This window comes from Hyperoodon ampullatus (genome assembly GCF_949752795.1).
Source record: "Hyperoodon ampullatus genome assembly, chromosome: 4".
Taxonomy (NCBI): domain Eukaryota; kingdom Metazoa; phylum Chordata; class Mammalia; order Artiodactyla; family Ziphiidae; genus Hyperoodon; species Hyperoodon ampullatus.
The window spans coordinates 139,875,131-139,896,014 of record NC_136917.1 but is presented as its reverse complement, the minus strand read 5'-3'; the positions used below and the strand labels follow the sequence as shown (position 1 = coordinate 139,896,014).

Sequence of the window (20,884 nt, the reverse complement as noted above, 5' to 3'; positions counted from 1 at the left end):
ATGTAAGATGTGACTGGACTTTATAGCATTTTTTAAAATCTTTCCAGCTACATTAAGGATCAATTAGACTTATGTGACCTAGGCTTGGAATTGAATAGTGAGTTTATAACTACAATTTAAGTGGGAAAACAGATTCCAAGTTTTAAATACCTGAATTGGAAACAACCTTTTGAAGCATCTTTTGTAAGTAAAGGACTTGGCAAATAAATTCATTGTAGATGCCCACATTTAACTGTTTTTTTCCAACCTCTTTGAATTAGTTTTTTTTTTAATGTTTTTGATGTACAAAAGGCAAAGTATGTTTTTCTCAGCACAGAAATGTTTCATTTTCTTTCCTTTAGTGATTTACCTTCAAGGAAATTGGGGATTCAGAAAGTTGGGAGCTCCTGTGAACATGGCGAACCTACTGAAAACAGTGGTGACTGGCTGTTCCTGCCCTTTCCTTAGCAATTTGGGGTCCTGTAAGGTTCTACCTAGGAAGAAGGATTTTTTACGAACATTTCATACTCATCAGGCGCTGTGGTGTAAAGCCCCTGTAAAACCAGGTAAAAAGTCTCACTTCACATCATAGGAGCCAATAGATCTCCTGATGATAGATAAAATAAGGCATGCAGTTTTACAGCCCTGTGTTTGCCAGTGATCATTTTGAGTAAAAAACGAAATGAGTGCTTTCTTATATTTTCCATGTATGGAAGTTCCTGACTGTCAGTGCTAACAGAAAAGAAAATATAATAGAAAAAAAAAGTCAAAGCAGTTGAGTTGTACCCAGGAAACTATTGCTCATAGTATCCATTTCTCCTAGCAGCTCTTCCTCTTTCCTGGTCGGTGTTGGGGAATTGTACATATATGGCTCACCTATGCTCAGGAATTAGGAACTAGGTGTATTAATTGATCTGCATTAATGTTTCTTGATTTAGTAAATGGCAACTTTATCTCAGTTGCTCAGGTCAGAAACCTTGGAGACATTCCAGATCCGCATAATAGGTATAGGTCAGCTCTACCTTTTATCTAAAATCTCTCCTCTTTTCACCATCACCACTGTTGTCATCCTGGTCCAAGCCACTATCATCTGTCACCTGGATTATTGCATTAGTCTTCTAAGTGGTCTCTGCTTTCTACTTCTGTCCCCGACAACAGTCTGTTCTGTACATGACAATGAGAATAATTTTTTAAAAATGAAAGATCATGTCACTCTTCTATTCAAAATTTGCAACTAGCTTCCTAGGTCACACAGAGTAAGAGCTGAAGTCTCCTAGTGGCCTACAAGGCCTTCCTTGCTAGGACCCCCACTTGCTTGTGTTCTGGGGTGCAAGCCAGAAGGAGGAGAGTGTCAAAGGGGAATCTTCTAAGCTGAGTCAGATCCCTTTAAGCATCTTGCCCAGAGACCCTCCTAGCACTCTGTCTACACCTCATTGGCCAGAACTCAGACAGGTGGCAATATGTAGCTCTAAGGGAGACTTGGCCATTTAGTTTTTTATTCTACATGGCAACATACTCAAATAAAAATAGCATTCTGTTATTTTTAGGGAGGAACAGCGTGGTTATTTGAGAGAAACCAGAAGTCTTTGCCATATAGAATAATTACCTTTTTGTTTGTAGGACTATTTGTGCATTAAGGATGCCTAAACTGCTAGGTTTTTTGAGTTCTTTTTTTTTTTTTTTTTTTCCCAGTACGCAGGCCTCTCACCACTGTGGCCTCTCCTGTTGCAGAGCACAGGCTCCGGACACACAGGCTCAGCGGCCATGGCTCACGGGCCCAGCCGCTCCGCGGCATGTGGGATCTTCCCAGACCGGGGCACGAACCCATGTCCCCTGCATTGGCAGGCAGACTCTCAACCACTGCGCCACCAGGGAAGCCCCAAGGTTTTTTGAGTTCTTATGTCTGACTTTTGTAGAATTCACAGCTCTTTTCTTGTTCTCTCATGACAAGTCACTATTGGCAGGGTGCCTGCCTCTGAGAGCCCTCAGCCTTATCTTCAGATTTTTTTTAAGTGTTCTGAAAAGCCATATTATCCAGTGTGATAAAATTGTGTATAAAGTAAAAGCCAATAACTACATTGAGCACATGGGAATTGTCCTTGTGAGTGAAAGCGCAGACTTCAAGATCTCTATATCAACTATGCCTAAGACTTTTTTAGTGTGTTTAATTTCTGGTTCTTGACTGTTTCCTAGATAATTATTTTTTACCTCTAAAAGATGAGGGTCCTATTTATTCCTTAATATAACCACACTTTCATTTCCACATTGAAAAGCATGAAAAGTAATTTCAGTCAGTATTCATATTTTCTCAATTTTTTCTTTTCTTTCCTTTTATCTTTTTTTTTTTTTTTTTTTTTTTTTAACAGTTGCTTTGTTCAAATGGTGATCCAAACAGGGTCCATGTGTTGTATTTGCTTGCTTGTCTCTTAGGTCTCTTTTGGTCTGTATGTTCCTCTCCTCTGTTTTCTTTTTAATTTATTTTTTGAAGAATTTAGTTGTCCTGTAGAATTTCTCACATTCTATCTAGGTTTAGCTTATTGAATTCCCTTAGTATTATTTAACCAGTTTCTCTGTCTCTTGTATTTTCTGTAACATTTAGCTAGAGCTAGAGGCTTGATCAGACTCAGGTTTGCTTTTTTTGGCAAGTGTACTTCATAGGTGATGCTGTGTACTATTTGTTGCAGCACATCAAGAAGATTAATCAGTAAGTTTAGATGCTGTCAGTGTGATCCATCTATTGTGAAGTTCCCATCAGTTTCTTTTTTTTTTTTTTTTTTTGCAGTATGCAGGCCTCTCACTGTTGTGGCCTCTCTCGTTGCGGAGCACAGGCTCTGGATGCGCAGGCTCAGTGGCCATGGCTCACGGACCCAGCCGCTCCGCGGCATGTGGGATCTTCCCGGACCGGGGCACGAACCCGTGTCCCCTGCATCGGCAGGCGGACTCTCAACCACTGTGCCACCAGGGAAGCCCTCCCTAAAAGTTTTTCACTCAAAGGCTGTAGCAGTCATTTGATTGATGATCATTAAGTAAATCGTGATTTTATCAGGGGCTTTAAAATGGTGATATTCTATCATTTTATCTTCATTTATTAGCTAGAATTTTTCTATTAAAAAATCTTTCCCTTTATTACGTCATCCCTTGGTATCCATGGGGAATCGGTTCCAGGACTTCCCGTGGATACCAAAATCTGTGGATGCTCAAGTCCCTTATATAAAATGGTGTAGTATTTGCACATAACCTACACACATCCTCCTGTACACTTTAAGTCATCTTAGGTTACTCATAATGCCTAATACAGTCAAGTTTTGCTTTTCAGAACTTTCTGGAATTTTTTTTTCTGTTTAATATTTTTGATCTGTGGTTGGTTGAATCCATGGATACGGAGGGCCAACTGTATTTAGTTACTCTGAGATTGTACTGGAAGGGTGGGTAGATGTTTGATTATTTTCCATTATTTACTAGTTTTGCTAATCAGTTGGTTTTCTTATGTATACATTTTCTACTTCTGCTCTAACAGATGATCACAAACTTACTGGCTTCATATAACACAAATGTATTATTTTACACTTATGGAGGCCAAAGTCTGAAATGGTCCTCACTTCCAGAGGCTCTAGGGGAGAATCTGTTCCCTTGCCTTTTTCAACTTCTGGGGACTTCCTGCATTCCTTGGCTCATGGCCTCTTCCTCTGCCTTGCAATCCAGCAGGGTAGCATCTTCAAATTATTCTTTGACTCTGACTCTTCTGCTCCCTTCTTCCACATTTAAGGACCCATGTGATTACATTGGGCCCGCCCAAATAATCCAGGATATTCTCCCTGTTTCAAGGTCAGCTGATTAACAACCTTAATTCCATCTGCTACCTTAATTCTCCTTTGCCATGTATTGGATTCTGAGGATTAGGACATGGATATATTTGGGAGACCATGATTCTGCCTACCACACCTTACTTTCTCCAGAGTTGACCAATGAAGCTTTTAGAAAATATTTATTTTTTTGAATTTTGAAATATTTATTATTATCCTGAACTCATGGATTTTAACATCTTTAGATGTATTTTACTACTTTTCAATTAATTATCTTTTTGATGCTCAAATTGGCTCATACTTGGCCAGTGGAAGCCCTTTGAGGTTGGATCCTAAATCCTTTTGATACGACTTCATTTGTCTTTGGTAGCTTCCTTGGCTTATATGTAGGACCTAGATAATTTGAGGTTGTCAGATAAGTGAACTCCAGATAAGTTTATGTGATTTACTTTTGCACATTAATTCAAGATATTTGCCAGCTTTCAATTATTTTCCTCCCTCTCTTTTAAGTAGAGAGCAAGATTCAGCATATGTTTGCCTTTGGCTTACTGTCAATTATTACTGCTTAAACAGTGTGGGATCTAAGACTGTATGTCCAAATGCAGCTATTTTAGGTTCATTTAGTCTCTCTAAGGTCTCAATAAATTACTCTGTAGAGATAATTTGATTTATTTTTTTATTATATATATTCAGAGTTTAGATTGCTAGAGTCGGTTTTCTAAACTTTAGTAAAACTTATATAGAAGCAGACGCTCTTCATTAAAAAAAAATCTGTTTGTGTCCATATATTGAGTAAAACAACAGAAGAAACTAGTCTACTTTAGCTAAGTCTGGTCTGAACCATATATAAATAATTTAACTCTTGTGTTATACAGGTTCTTTTGTGTTGCAGGCAACACAATCACATCAGGTTATATTTTGTGATGAGGGTTTATTTTTATTTTATGGATTCTTGGGAAGTATGGGAGCCCAGGAAACCCTTCATCTACTTCTTGGAAAAGTGGGATGTTATTCTGGATTTCATAGCCATGACTCCTCTGCACGTCCACTACTGATGTTTCTACTATTGTGGCTGCTCACCTCCCTTTGATTATCTCATGGCTGTGTTTATGAATAGCTGCTGCACCATTCTACTCTCTTTATCCTTTTCGGTGGGTCCTGCATCCAAACTCCCTTTGAGAGAACCTCATGGGGTTGGATAGTCATTGGCCAACATGGAGTGTCCTCGGGCAGAGTTCCTGTATAAGTCATCTCATGGGCTGCTGGTTTTCCTTAGGTCTGGCCTGTAGACTGTTATCTCTGACCCAGCTGCCCACCCCTGGTCTAATCAGTTGTGGCCAAGAATGGAAGGTCTTAAGATACAACACTTGGAAATCTATGAGGAATCGCCTGTGGCCAAATTGCCAAGAAAAGGACTTTGGGTGTGGCAGGCCATCAAAGTGTCTAGTGTAGGATTGTTTTTCAAAATAGTTAATTACTTCTGTCTTCCTTAAAGGTAAAGACCAGGAGACCATAAACCTGAGAGGGTTAGTTAGATGAGTGGGGTTAGCCTGTTGAGTGGCCTTTCAACGTATTTTTCCCTAAGAATAAACTAAGCTGGTTATAGGCCTTGAAGAGAGCCATTTGGTTAAATAAAATATTTAGGATTTTCAGGAGAGTGGATATAAAAATTTCCAGTCATCTTATCAAAAAAAGTCAAAAAATTATGAGTATGAATCAGGAACATCATTTTGAACAGCAACCTGTATGTGCAGTATATTTTGAACAGACTGCCCATTCCTGTTTTCTGAACTGTATTATTAAAACACTGACTTTTGGTGTTGTTATTTACCAAATTTTTTTGGTTTTGTTTTTGTTGTAGGAATTCCATATAAGCAACTGACTATTGGGGTCCCCAAAGAGATTTTCCAAAATGAGAAGCGAGTGGCCTTGTCTCCTGCTGGTGTTCAGGCCTTGGTCAAGCAGGGTTTTAATATTGTTGTGGAATCGGGTGCTGGCGAAGCTTCCAAGTTCTCAGATGATCACTACAGAGCAGCAGGTGCCCAGATCCAAGGAGCGAAGGAAGTGCTGGCTTCTGATTTGGTGGTCAAAGTAATTATTCCTTTCCCCCTTCCATTTATGGCATGCTGACTTTTCTAAATCTTCTTGTAGAAAGATTAAAATACCTCTTCTATGCTTATAGTTTTTCATACTTTCAAATGATGCTTTTTTTCTCAAAGAAATGGTTGCATGTTGTGAATATTCTTCATGTTCCAGTAGAACTTTTATCAGGCATTGTGACCTATATTTAACCATGAGAAAAGAAGAAGTGATCTTCCTTTTTACATTTGCTATGTGGAAATTCCCTTCTTATTGCCTAGGGAAAATTTGCAGTACATGGTTCCTATATGTCCACAGTACCCTCAGGTGAGTGTTTAACTGCTTCTAGAATGGAAAGGAGGCATGGAACTCCTCCTGGGACCGAATGTAGAATGATCTTCTGATACCTTGAAGGAACAGTGATTTAACTGACGTAGGTACTATTTCTAGAGAGGGAGGACTATTCTGGAAAAAGCAATGTTGGGCTTAGAGCAGCCTTACCTGCTTTAATAAAAGGTCCTAAGGTAATGTGTAATAGAGGTCTACATGCTAAGGAGCTTTACAAATAAAATCTTAAGTAAAATATCATGTAGAGAAAAGAGAGACTGTATCTGAACATTAACTTAAATCCTAAGCCTTCTGTAACCAAGGCAAGTAAGGAAGTATGGATTAAATAAGCATGATTATCTGGTTAAAATAAGCTTCTTACTTTTTCAGGATAGACCTGCTTTTTTCCTACATTAATTTCTAAGGGGAAATCAATCACATCGTTTTTTTTTTTTTTTACATACAGTCCACTGAATAACTTCATAGGGTCTTAAATCATGTTTTTTGCAGAGACACAAAACTTTTCTTCTATAGAAAATTAATAACAATATGATATGGAGATAAATAGTAATTCAGTTTAAGTTTTTAAGTGTTTAGGTATACTCGGTAATGTAACTTGGTATAATAAAAGAGCTTAGAGAAAATAGAAAAATGAGTATAATCCATTGTAATGTATGTTATAGGGACCAAAACCTTTTGAGATGTCCCACAAAAAAGGATTAGTAGGGTGCACGTAAGTTTTCAAATGCTCTGTGTTCCTTCTAGGGATTCACAATGTGTTTGAGCATGTTAAATGCACTGAGAAATCCTATAATATAAAAACTTAAGTAACCTTATACTTGTACTAATAAACTACTTGATCTTAGGGTCTCTTTTTTGAGTCAAGTCTGTTAATATCCTGAGGAACTAGAGACCCAAAAAGCACCTTCAGGGAAACGTTTTAGTGGCTTAACTCACTCAGATGTCAACAGTCTCAGCTGAGCATTTGATAGGGGCCAGGAGAATTAATTCAAAGTTGTCCTCTAATTTTTATTAAATCTATATTATAGATTCTCACTGAGGAAAAATAGACCTTGTCAGAGAGTCTTAATTAAAGTCCAGAACCTAAAATCACATGCATCACCAGATCAACAACTGAAATGGGAATAACAGATAAAGGTGTCTCATAGGTAAATTGAGATGAAATGCTGTGAAATGACAGTATTGACCCAGTGTTTGTGTTTCTGTTTCCTTTTAAAACATAAGTCTCAGAGCTGTTTTTTTTTTTTTTCTTTCTGTGCTTACTAGCCTAAAAGCACTATTGCTGCAAATTGGGAGCTAATGAAATGATATACTTTAAGATTGATTTTAAACAGGGATGTGAAACACATTTTAAAACACCTTTTTAAGTGGAATTTTAAAAAATTTGGCTTGAAAAAGTGGACGTTTGAAACTTTCAGGCATGTGCAGTGTGTGTTCATTGACCGATACTTAACAGAATATATTGTAGCTTTTTGCTTAAACCCAATTCAGTAAGGCTCCTAGTTTGAGTTGTGTTCATCTATAAATATTCTTCTGGAATTTTAAGGTGACATAAATTGATACATATTACCATGGATATTTTAGTTTATGTTGTTCTTAACTTCTCACTACTCCAAATGTTTGTGCTTGCCAAAATTAACAAGAGTTGAATCTTTGAACACACAACAAAAACTTCCTGCCTGTTTATTCTAATATGTCTTAATTTTACCAGAGTAATAGATTTTGGGAGAACAGGTTTGTTGTAGAACCTACATATTTTTTTACTGCTCTACCTGTCATTATCAAACCTGTCCCAATACTTTCCAGGTATGTGTGCTCCTTACTCAGACCAGGTCATAGGTTCAGTGAGGTGATAGGTGGCATAGATCTTTGTGTGCTTTATTTTGTTTAGGAATTGAGTCAGAAATTTATTGCTGAAAGATTACTTCTGGAGTGTTATTTCAATCATGGCATATTATTTTCATTGTTTTGTTTACTTAAAAATATTATAAAGGCATTTACATTTTTAATTGGTGATGACTTTTTTCTTAGGTGCGAGCCCCTATGCTTAACCCAACGTTAGGTGTTCATGAAGCTGACCTTTTAAAAACATCGGGAACACTGATTAGTTTTATTTACCCAGCCCAAAATCCAGACTTGCTAAATAAACTTTCCAAAAGGAAAACTACAGTTCTGGCAATGGACCAGGTTCCAAGAGTCACAATTGCTCAGGGATACGACGCGCTAAGCTCCATGGCCAACATTGCTGGGTAAGTTGATTCTTTTCCATTCCAGCTGAACAAAAGCACAATGGTACTATAGAAACACTCTCACTGTGGCTCTTCTCTCTTACAATGATTTTACTTGTAATGATTGTTGGAGATTGCAGCCTTCTGAGAGTGCACTTAAATTATTTTTAAGACTTGTATTGTTTCCCAGTCATCAGTGGGAAATGGCTCTTCACTTTGCATGCTATTGTACACTACTTCTTAATCTTCATGGGGAGAAGGGAAGTAGTATTTCCTTCCACCAAAGGAATGACTTTTTTTTTTTTTAATGAAATGCAATATCTTAATATCTGTTTTCATGAAAAACTGTATGGTAAGTAAACCATAGTGTTAGTAATTTCTAATTATCCAAAAACCTTAGTAGAGTAAACTCATATTTTACTGAAGTCGATAGCAAGGGTAGTGATAACAATTTAGAACAAATGATTTAAAATTCACATAGATCTAGTACTGTTTTTTAGACTGTTAGTCATAAAGGAGAAGGGGAAAGGGTGCAATGTAGAAAGTCTTATTTTTAGTTTACTAATTATAAGGCTTCTGAGTCTATGCTAGGAAAGTACTTCCGACTTCTGAATACATAATGTCCCAAATTTTGTTCTGTGGAATTTGTCTGTACTTTAACAGGGATACACTGTATTTCATGTGTGTATGTGTATATGTGTATATTTTTGTATATATTAGGTTGAAATCACTGTTTTTTTCCTCAGTTTTATTACAGTATGACTGACATAGAACACTGTATAAGTTTAAGGTGTAAACAATGATTTGCTATATATATATATAGTGAAATTATTACCACAGTAAGTTTAGTTAGCATAAATTGCTGTTGTCATAGGGTCAAAAATGGTTGGATATTAGCAGTTTCATATGGTTCAATCTAACATATACATATTGGTAGATTTACCACTTTAATTAGGTTTTACATAGGTAAATTTATAAAATATTTAATGAACAGGGAAAATGCATGCACTTGAGGAAGTTTCATCTGGTGTCAAAACCCATATTGATAACTGAGGGCTAACTATGGCCAAGATGGCAATAAACTTCATTCGCCCACCAGCACTAATTCATTCCCCATTGATTGCCTGGACCACTGTGTATAAAAGAATTCCAAGGCCCAATCAGCTCAGAGGAATGTGGCTCTGACTGAGTAACCATGCCTGCCACGGGGCAGGGATGGGAATAACTACGTGAGTACAGTGTATTGCTGACTCTGCCTGGAGAGTGGGAAAAATCTGGAAGTCAGATGATGCTTATGAAATCAGCTCATCTAAGAAGCCTGTTGAATTAGATTTTAAGCATGAAAACTCTTAGTAGTGACAACTTGCTAATATGAATGAGGCACCGACAAATAAAAATGTTTAAAAAATAAAACAGTGCATGAAAAAAGACTAACCTGAATAGACTCTTAAAGCTAACACATGAACTGAAAGTTTTCTTAGGTTTCATATCTTAGATGTAGCATATCAGATGTGCCACAGATTCTACTTTGGGTTTCACCTTGTTCACATTTGATATAAATGAGATGCAGTAAACAAAAATGACAAGTTAACAACACATTTTGTCCTTATGTAATATGACAAATGGTTGGTTTGAAGATATTTTTTGTGATGTGAATTAATACTAAGGGACAAAATAAACTTTTGTCATATTTATTTAGTTTCTGGAAGAGTTATGCAATGTGGGACTTAAAATTTTATATAGGAAATGTACAACGTAAAGTTTTAAGGGTGCTGTTGATTTTTGTCATGTGAAATGCACATGTGTGAAAGGCTATCCCCACCAGTAGCTCTAGATCAGTGGTTTTCTGCTGCAGAATCTTTTGAGCAAATGAAATATGAAGCAGTATAAACAAATCCAAGAAGAACAGAGTGGAAAAATTCCCTCTCTGTTCTCCATCCCAGCCACAGTGGCCCCAGAGTTGGCTGAAATTTGAACTTTTGGGGATCCAGGGACACAGTTTAAAGAATCACTGTCTTACGTCCTGAGCTGGTATATGCAAAAGGCATAGTTTGAGATGAATCACCTAGTATACTTACCCATACAGTGTGTGATAAATCATTATCTAACTCACACACACAGCTGTATCACCGTGAAGACACTCTCCTTCTAGTTCACTGATATTCATTCTGAGCCTTTTTGCTTTCGTCAAAAACAGGCCCATTTTTATCACCTTTTCCCACTACCAACGTTTTCTTGTACATTTCCTGTGTAATCAGTCTCGTTTTTGTTTTTTTTCCAGTATAACAACTGAATCTTTTAAAACGTTAATTCCAAAATTAATTCCTTATAGTGGCCTTTGAATCTTTATCAAGTTTGCTCTCTGAAAATTTCTATCACTTGGATTCAAAACTAACAAATAATGTAATCATTAAAATATTTTTCTGCTCTAATATGATTTAACTTAAAGTAATAGTGGTAACTGTTCCATGCTTTTGCATTAATTATTATATCAAGTATTATTTTACAAAAATATGACCAGGGAAAGGTTTTTTTTTGTCAATTGGCAGGTGGATCTTATCATTATAATATTTGCATTATGATATTAATCTTTGTATCATAATGTTAAGGTAGAGTGTGTGTTACTGAGAGTGTGCAAAAGTGCCTTTTAAGTATAAAATAATATGAGAATGAAATTAATGTAATACGAAATGAAATTAGTGTAATAAAAATATCCTATTAAAGAAAAGGTGGTATAAATTACTAGTTTTTGATACGTAGAGCATTTCTTTAGCTAAAAACATATTTACAGCACTTAGAACTGTTTTTGACAGATAGTAGTCACTATAAAAATGTTAGCTATTATTCTTATTCTTTAATAATTTCTCCTGTGTAAACTTAAGTTCTTTAATTTTATAGAATTATTTATCCATTTATTTTTCTATTTTCTTAAGTTACAAGGCTGTTGTGCTAGCAGCAAATCATTTTGGACGTTTTTTTACTGGTCAGATAACAGCTGCTGGAAAAGTTCCTCCAGCTAAGGTAGGTAAAACTTTAATATTTCTTCATACTATGAATTAGGCAAGGGTATTATAGTTTTTAAATAGTTATTTAAAAATTTTTTGTTTGCAAATTATGACGTTCGTGTCATATGCAAATATATGGCAGAGCCTCAAAGCTACTTAAGGTTACTTGAAAACAATGAATTTTGACATTTCTGGAAGTTCAATTTTTTTTTTTTCTGTTTTTCACCTTCTAACTTGAATTCTTAAAGGGATTTTGGATGACTTGTTTATTAGTAGTTGTTTAAAAAGCCTCGTGATACATTCAGCAGATTCTCAACTTCCCAATGATTGTGACACATTGGCTCAGGAAAGACTTGGTTTTCTCACTTTCCAAATTTGGGGTCAAGAGGACAGGAAATAGTAGGCAGTATAATCAGGGTGTTTGGCAGGGGGAAAGGGTGCAGTTTCTTTAGTCTATATTGAGAGCAGAGAAGAGCAGTTGATGAGAGGTGGTGGTGGCTAGGTGAAAGAATCGATTATGCTGTGACCCTTTGAGGCCACGGACTCTAAATAATAGTGTAAGCCTTTCAGCAAAGTATAGGAAACAGGACCTTAAACGTTGTCATCTATCTGCAGAGTATACTCTGTAGGGTACAGGTTTACTTGGTGCTTCCTGCTCTTAATTACTTTGTTATATCAACTCAGAGCTCTCACACAAAATAAATCTCTTAGAAAAAGTGAAAAAAAAGACAATAGCAGCTTTGAGAAATCTAGTTATACATGGCTTTAAAAACAGACCAGGTGAAGACGGTGGCACGTGGTTCAAGTGGAGGCCAGAATACTTAACGAGAGTATGAGTAAACAGCACAGAGGTGTGATAGGTAAAGTGATTACATCTGACTTCTTTCTCAGGATCGTAAGAAAAGGTCTGACCCTCATGGTGGCCAGAAGTTGGCTGCTGTTCTTAGACTGGCTGAATGCTTTGATGCACAAATCCACTACTCAGTTTTGGTTAGAATCTATCTGGAAGGTGAGAGGAAAGCTGTTAATATAAGGGATTAAAAAGTGAAACAGAAGACAAGAGGTGTAAAGGAAGGAGAAGCAGTCAGCTTTTAAAAGGTGGGAAAGTGACTCTCTTTACTGAAAATTTAATTGCAGCTTAAGGGATTTTAGTTACATGTCAGAAACACTTTCCTGATATTGAAGAATTGGACAATAGATGGACTTATCAAGGTAGATTGCTTAGGGACTTCCCTGGCAGTCCAATGGTTAAGACTCCGTGCTTCCACTGCAGGGGGTGTGGGTTCGATCCCTGGTTGGGGAACTAAGATCCTGCATGCTGTGCAGCACGGCCAAAAAAAAAAAAAAAAAGTAGCTTGCATAATATTTTATTTGGGTTTCCTTTAAACATGGAGTGTTCTTACATGTCTAGAATGAGCCAAAATCAATCGGTTGATGGCTTTTGATGTGCCAGGCACTGTTCTAGTAGCTGGGGATATGGCATGAACAAGGCAAAAAATCCCTGCCACAGAAATTTACACATAGTAGGGACCACAGCGAGGAGATACATAAACCATCAAACACATATGGGATATCATTTTAGATATAAAAGAAAGGAGCAGCATGATATGGTGGTGAGTCATAGGAGCAAGCTACTGTAGTTAGGGTGATGGGGAAGGTGCCTCTGACATTTGATTGGGACCTAAAGGATGAGAAGAAAGAAAGCGGGGTTCATGATTCTAGGCCAAGGGAATAGCACACATAAAAGTGCCGTGATGGGAAAGAATTCAGTGTTTCTAGGAGAGTAAAGAAGGCCATTGGTCTTTGAGTGTGGTGAGCAAGGTAGGGAGTGATCTGAGATGATGCTGGAAAGGTAGGTCGGGGCTGGATGATGTGGAGCCTTTCTTATAGGTCATGTTACAGAGTTCAGATCCTCTTTTTCTTTTTATCTATCTATCTATCTATTTATTTATTTATTTATGGCTGTGTTGGGTCTTCATTGCTGTGCGCGGGCTTTTCTCTAGTTGTGGTGAGCGGGGGCTACTCTTCATTGCGGTGCGCAGGCTTCTCATTGTGGTGGCTTCTCTTGTTGCAGGGCACCGGCTCTAGGCGTGTGGGCTTCAGTAGTTGTGGCACGTGAGCTCCGTAGTTGTGGCTCGCGGGCTCTAGAGCACAGGCTCAGTAGTTGTGGCGCACGGGCTTAGTTGCTCTGTGGCACATAGGATCTTCCCGGACCAGGGCTCGAACCCGTGTCCCCTGCACTGGCAGGCGGATTCTTAACCACTGCACCACCAGGGAAGTCCCAGATCCTCTTGCAGATGAGGGAATGTCTGATTTAGGAGTTTAGGAAAAACTTCACTCTTGCTTCTGTGTCTCTCCTTAACTTTCATATGGAACACTTCACTTCTGATACTTCCAGTCACCAAATGTGTGGGGATTTTCCACACACCAAGCAATTCTGTGACACCAGCTGGGTGCCCTGCAATTTCACTTAATTGTGAAACTATCTGCCTGGAGATAGCATCAGATCTCACAGGTTAAGGACTCAGGCCCACAGGACTGTCCCCACCCCCCTTCAGATGCCAGTCACAAGTCTAGGTTGTCACCTGTGCTTCTGACTTGGCCATAAGTCAGAGGTTCCCACAACCCGCCTTGGGTTCAGTTCATTTGCTAGAGGTGCTCACAGAACTCAGGAAAACAATTTACTTCCTATTTACCAGTTTATTATGAAGGACTATGATAAAGGATGCAGATGAACATCCTGTTGAGAGAGATGACTATGGAAAGGTATGTGGGATGGGGTGTGGGGCTTCCATGCCCTCTTTGGACACCATTCCTGGAAGCTTCCAGAACCTCCTGGAACCCTGTACTTTTGTGATTTTTATGGAGCTTCATAACCTAGGCATGATGGATCATTAACTCCATTTCCAGCCCCTCTTCCCTTTTTGAAGAATGGATTCTGTGTCTTAAATCATGGGGTGTTTTGTTATTTCTTGATTCAGGATAACTTGGCCCAGTCCTATGACTTTTACTTATTTTAATTTCTTTTTTTTTTTTTTTTTAGTGGTGGTGGGGCTTTGGTGTGTGGAGTGGGGATTGGTGCCTTGGAGCCCAGCAGCATCTTGTTTCCTCTGGTCCCTCTTTGTACCCTTTCTTGTAGACCCCCCAGAGAAAGCATTCCCATTAAGATCAATTCACATAATCTCTGAGACACTGCCCAGGGGTCACCAGAGCACAGTTCCACTAGTCTAGTCTTCTTCTTTTTTTATTTTTATTTTTTATTTTTTTATTAGTTTCTGCTTTATAACAAAGTGAATCAGTCATACATATACATCTGTTCCCACATCCCTTCCCTCTTGCGTCTCCCTCCCTCCCACCCTCCCTATCCCACCCCTCTATAGACTAGTCTTCTTAAAGAGGCAGAAGAAGTGGGCCTGATGGGTGGGTGGGAATTTATAAACTTCACTGTTTCTGTGGGTGGCTTTTTTTTTTTTGACTGCGAAGTATAATAGGTCTTTTCTCTGGAAGGCCCATTCCAGATTACATTGTTCTTAGTTTGTTTCTTAGAAGGCGGGGAGACTCTTGTTTCTGAGGAATTCTATGATTTTCTTGGCTCTGATCCTTCCTTGGTTAGGGAGATTAGTTACATTGCCTCAGATTTCAGGTGCAGTTCATTGAAAGTGGATCAAAATTAGGTGGTTGGTCACCTGCTATTCCTTTTAGAAGCTCAAAATAGGAGTAGGTGTTTCACCAAAGTTGTACCCGTCTTTGAAACGTATTTTGATATTTTATGAACATAGAAAACCTTACAATATGAGAGGGGAGAAGGAGCTACAATACTATAATATATAGTATTAGTACAAAGAGCTTTGATAGTGTGGGAAAGAACCTGTCAGTCTTTAACATATGTAACACTGATGGTGCTGTATGCAGCTTTTATACTGAGATGCTGAGCGTCACACTAGTTTTAGTGAAGTTTTTGGCCTTTGCCATCAGCTTTAAAAAACTTTTTAAAACAGTGGTGGGCCGGGGGAATTCCCTGGTGGTCCAGTGGTTAAGAATCCGCCTTCCAAAAAAAATCCACCTTCCAATGCAAGGGACTTGGGTGTTCGATCCCTGGTTGGGGAACTAAGATCCCACATGCCACGGGGCAGCCAAGACCCCGTGCGGCAACTACTGAGCCGGCGAGCCACATCTAGAGAACCCGCGTGCTGCAAATACGGAGCCTGCCCACCACAACTAGAGAGAAGCCCCTGCGCTGCAACAAAGAGCCCGTGCGCCGCAACAAAATGTTCCACATGCCGCAAGGAAGATCCCGTATGTTGCAACTAAGAAAGAAAACCCCCGAAAAACAGCGGTGGTCCAGGTACAGAGTAGCCTATCCACACAGTACCTTTATTCAGGGCTGATCATCACCACCAGCACCGCCTGGTGTATTACTGCGTGCTGACTGTGTACCCGGCCCTGAGAGTTACTAGCGGATGATTTTACATAATCAGTTGATCATGAACTTTATTTAAAACATACGGGTTCTGCCTTCTCTCCTAGATTCTGATAGTCGGTGGCGGTGTGGCAGGGCTGGCCTCTGCAGGTGCAGCAAAGTCGATGGGTGCGATTGTTCGGGGATTTGACACAAGGTGAGGGCTTTACTAGTGATTGCTGTTAAGTTAAAAACGTTTTGTTTTAGGTGGATGTTATGCTTTCCTTTTGCAGATTGAAGTAGCACGCTGAAACTGCTCTGTAAGCTCTTTTCATTTAAAAGTGTATCCATTTGCTCAAAGTTAACTCAAAGTGAAAATGTATTACTTAGTGGAAAAAACAATTTAAGGACTCGGGCCCAGTACAGCAGAAATAATTTTTAAAAATTGCAAATGAACTGCTCACACTCAGTCTTGTATTTTCATGTAGGTTAGCAATGGGACCAGAGTTCTCTGTATCCTGACTTTCTAACATGTTGCTCTACTGTGTTTTATTTCTGCTCAGAATGTGTTTAGTCACTAGGTAGGGCATGAACAAAGATGTTTGTGAGTGTGAAGAAGGGGAGTAGTATGGGAGACATCTTGGAGAGCAGACTGGGGTGGGGGGTGAGGAATGTGCTCGGCATCCAACAGACGGAAGCAGATAAAGCTGATTGGGCAGCGGTAGAGCCGCCAGGTGAAAGTACTTGATTATATTCATTGCATATTTCTTTAACGCAGACGTATCAACATTTTCCTGGAATTTCTTTAAAGAGAAGTTCAATTAAAATTGTTCTTCATTTCAGAAGACACTAGATACTAGCTTTTATTATGTGCTTATTGAGTATTGTTATCATTTATGTGTTCCATTACTTTTTTAAGGTTGAAACATGTAGTTAGTTATTATCAGTTGAAGTCAGTAGAGGAAAAATACCATTGCTAATCTTGAATATAGAATGATGAAAAAGAAATGCAACCATTCAAAGTTAAAAAGAATATGACATTTCAGAGTAAAGACTGTTCCAATAGAATATGGTTTACAGTGCTTACCGGGAGTTTAGAGGGGTGATGTGCTGATAAAATGCTGTCTTGCTGAAATGAGAAAAGGCATTTCTGAAGTAACCAGGACACAAGCCAGGGATAGCTACAGTTAAGCATGTCATTAGTCCTAGCTTTTAATTTTTAATGTTTGCAGATGTGAAGTTATTGAAGACCCCCCAAATCTGGCAAAAGTAGGTTGTTCAAGTTTTCATTGTAGTGGACAATGCTATTAAAGTGGAAGTGTATATATTTGACTTGGACATGATGTGAAACTCAGTGTTGGGTTAACCACTGAGAATTTATAAAAGTTATGTTGATGTCTTTGGTTTAGATTATGTAGAGAGTAGACAGCTAGAATATAGCTGTTGCTTAACTTCATTTTTATTTGCAGTTTATTAAGATAAGTATACAGTGAAGAAAGATGTGGCTGATCAGATGTAATGCTTTTCTTACAATTATAGCTCATTAGTTAATCTAATCACTCTTTTGAGACTGGGGGTTAGTATCATGTTATAAATGTGAAATCTAAATATATTGGAAAACACACTTGATTATAAATTCTTGTTGGAAAACTGAATGGTATTATTTTCAGTTAAATATCCTAAAAACTTAAGGACAACTCATTGCCTAGCGCTATTATATGGGTGTGATTTTCTAAATTCTTTCAGACAATAACTAGGAAATTCCACTCATTGCCTATTGTCTCTGTTACAAAGTTTATAAAGTCTTTACTTTCCTTTTTTGGTGTGTATTCCAAAAAGCTTTATTTGCAAAAACAATTGGCCGGTCAAGAGCTTTAGTTTTCAGATACCTGTACTAAATGCTTACTCTCTTCCAGGCACTGTGCTCTATGCTTTATTTTATTTGTTCTTTATTGTAAGTATATGAAATAGGAATAAATAACCCTATTTTCCATAATGTTAAAAGAGATATAAATCAGTTTAATAACTTATCCAGTTTACTTTCTTTCTGATTGTAAAAATGCTTATTCTCCCAATTCAGAAAAATATAAAAAAGTACAAAAAGTGAAAATAAAATACCCTACAACCCTGCTAGAGATAACTATTAACATTTTACTATATATGTTCCCTTTTTTACACATTAATTAAAAATGTAATTTTACTAATAGTACTATTTAACTTACTTTTTTACTTTTTTTTTTAACTTAGCAGTAGGTCATGAAGCTCTTTACTTCTCTGCAAATATATTTAATGGCTGCACAAGATTCACTGTATAGAAATACAGTGACTTGGGGCTTCCCTGGTGGCACAGTGGTTAAGAGTCCGCCTGCCAATGCAGGGGACACGGGTTTGATCCGTGTCCGGGAAGATCCCACATGCTGCAGAGCAACTAAGCCCGTGCGCCACAACTACTGAGCCTGCTCTCTAGAGCCCGCGAGCCACAACTACTGAGCCCACGTGCCACAACTACTGAAGCCAGCACGCTCTAGGGCCTGCATGCCGCAACTAGTGAGCCTGCGTGCTGCAACTACTGAAGCCCGCACGCCTAGAGCCCGTGCTCCATAACAAGAGAAGCCACTGCAATGGGAAGCCTGCGCACTGCAATGAAGAGTAGCCCCCGCTCGCCACTACTAGAGAAAGGCCGCATGCGGCAATGAAGACCCAATGCAGCCAAAAATAAATAAATAAATAAATTTTAAAAATAGTAGACATTTCTAAAACGTTTTAAACCTGTATCCCTTTGGATAACACCAATTCAAATTGGCCTAAACTACAAGAAAATGTGTTATCTCTCCGAAGTGAAAATCCATGGAAAGGGCTCTGTTTTCACACTAGAGGCAGCCGCTGGTCGGTGCCATCCAGGACCAGGTTCTTTCTGTCTCTCCTCTCTGCTGTCCTCAGCTCTGGCTGATTCCCCCTGTGGTCACAAGTTGACCTCCGCAGGCAATCTGGGTTACAAGCTTCCTCCTTCAAGTCAGCAGAAATGGAGAGAAGCTCTTGTTCATCCATGCCTTACCTTTTCTGCCCTGCCTTCATTATCCTACCTTTGTGTCTACTCCCCGACCATGACAGTTGCCAGGGAACTGTTGGGCTCAGTCCACTGTTTCCCAAACTTCCGTTACGGCAAGAATTACCTACAGCTCTTGCTAAAAATAGAGCTCCTGGCCCCTCTGCTGGAGATTGTAATTCAGTGGGTCTCGGAAGGGGCCTGGGAATTTGAATTTTTAACAAGTGCCTGGAGCGATTGTTGTCGTTAGGGAAGTTTGGGATTCACTGTAGTGGGATGGATGTTGGTGAGTTAAACACTGTCCGCCACAGAGCTGAGAGCTTTGTTGGCTCTGGTTTCCCAACTAGTACACAAAACTTGGCTAGCATTTATTTATTTATTTTTAAACTGAATGTATTTTGACATAAGTTAAATGTGCTGGCTCTTCACATTTTGCCATTTATGCCATTTATAGAACCCTTTTCTCAAACACAATTTAATGAGGACTAGGGGCAAAAATCACTTTGTAACAATATTTCTAAATAAAGGAGTCGTTTATGTGGGAAAAGTCCCCGTTAAGTCAGAACATTTACAAGTGAAAACCTCAACTTGAGTGATTTGAATGATGTCAAATCTGAATGTAGGTCAGATCTCACATCATCAACAGTGGGACCACTGTCAAGAAACTCTACTAACTGATGACTGGAGTTGGCAGTAGTGAAATTCCTTTTGTAACTTAACTAAGTAAGAGTTGGAATTTCCTATAGTTTTTTTTTTTTTCCAGAAAAAAATATTATCATAAGGGTGTTACCTGCCTTTAGAAAAAAATTCAAACGGTCTGGTCAGAGACCTCAAAAGAAAGTTTCTACTTTTGAATACATAGAGTTTTCTTAAAAATGTGTATGTAAATGATGATCTTGATTTCTGTATTAAGGACCTGAAATAACTACTGCTTTCCCTTCAATAATCACCAGGGCCGCAGCTTTGGAGCAGTTCAAGTCTCTGGGTGCTGAGCCCTTAGAGGTGGACTTGAAGGAATCTGGTGAGGGACAAGGAGGATATGCAAAGGAGATGTCCAAAGAGTTCATTGAGGCCGAAATGAAGCTATTTGCTCAGCAGTGCAAGGAGGTGGATATCCTTATCAGCACAGCACTTATTCCAGGTGTGTCATTACGTCAGTTATGACGATAAAGTTATCGATAAAGCACTTTTACTAATGATACTTTAAAATGAGGGTGAATAATTGTTTAACGTTTGCATTTCTTTAAATAAAGATTGATTTACTTTCTAGAGAATGAGAAAGCACATGAAAGGCAGAAAAGACAAAATCACTGTGGCCCCTGGACAAACACGGTCATTAATAATTCGTATATTTTCTTCCAGTCTTTCTTCTGTGTATTTTTATCTATGTTCATAGATCATATTCTGTGTACAGTATTATATTTGTAAGCAGTTTGCTTTGTTTACACCCTTGATAATTGTTTTTTAATTTATTTCTGTTCTCTTTGTTAAGATACTACATTTCTATTGTAGGAAATCCAAACAGCACTGAAAAATATGAAGGAAAAAAGTACAGATTGGAAGTTCTATCAGAGTGACCATTATTAATATATATATTTAAAATTTTATTTATTATTTTTTAAATTTTATTTATTTATTTATTTATCTTTGGCTGTGTTGGGTCTTCCTTGCTGCGCGTGGGCTTTCTCTAGCTGCCGCGAACCGGGGCTACTATTCGTTGTGGTACGCGGGCTTCTCATTGTGGTGGCTTCTCTTATTGCGGAATACGGGCTCTAGGCGCGCAGGCTTCAGTAGTTTTGACTTGTGGGCTCCAGAGCACAGGCTCAGTAGTTGTGGTGCGCAGGCTTAGTTGCTCCGCAGCATGTGGGATCTTCCCGGACCAGGGCTCGAACCCGTGTCCCCTGCATTGGCAGGCAGATTGTTAACCACTGCACCACCAGGGAAGTCCCATTATTAATATTTTGATGATCATTTTTTTTATACATGAGAAGGAGAGG

General features: G+C 38.5%; 1 protein-coding gene across 2 annotated transcripts in view; it reads left to right on the top strand.

Moving 5' to 3' along the window:
• Positions 1-394: 394 nt before the first annotated feature.
• The window catches only part of NNT (nicotinamide nucleotide transhydrogenase), a gene marked incomplete at both ends in the record, with an annotated part of 83,684 nt that continues 63,194 nt past the window's right edge, over positions 395-20,884 (top strand). For both annotated transcript variants that reach the window (XM_079704057.1, XM_079704056.1), the window contains 6 exons: positions 395-545; positions 5,644-5,873; positions 8,241-8,458; positions 11,371-11,458; positions 15,970-16,058; positions 19,841-20,028. In XM_079704057.1, coding sequence (XP_079560183.1) covers positions 395-545; positions 5,644-5,873; positions 8,241-8,458; positions 11,371-11,458; positions 15,970-16,058; positions 19,841-20,028 — 964 coding nt within the window. The remainder of the gene's footprint in view (positions 546-5,643; positions 5,874-8,240; positions 8,459-11,370; positions 11,459-15,969; positions 16,059-19,840; positions 20,029-20,884) is intronic.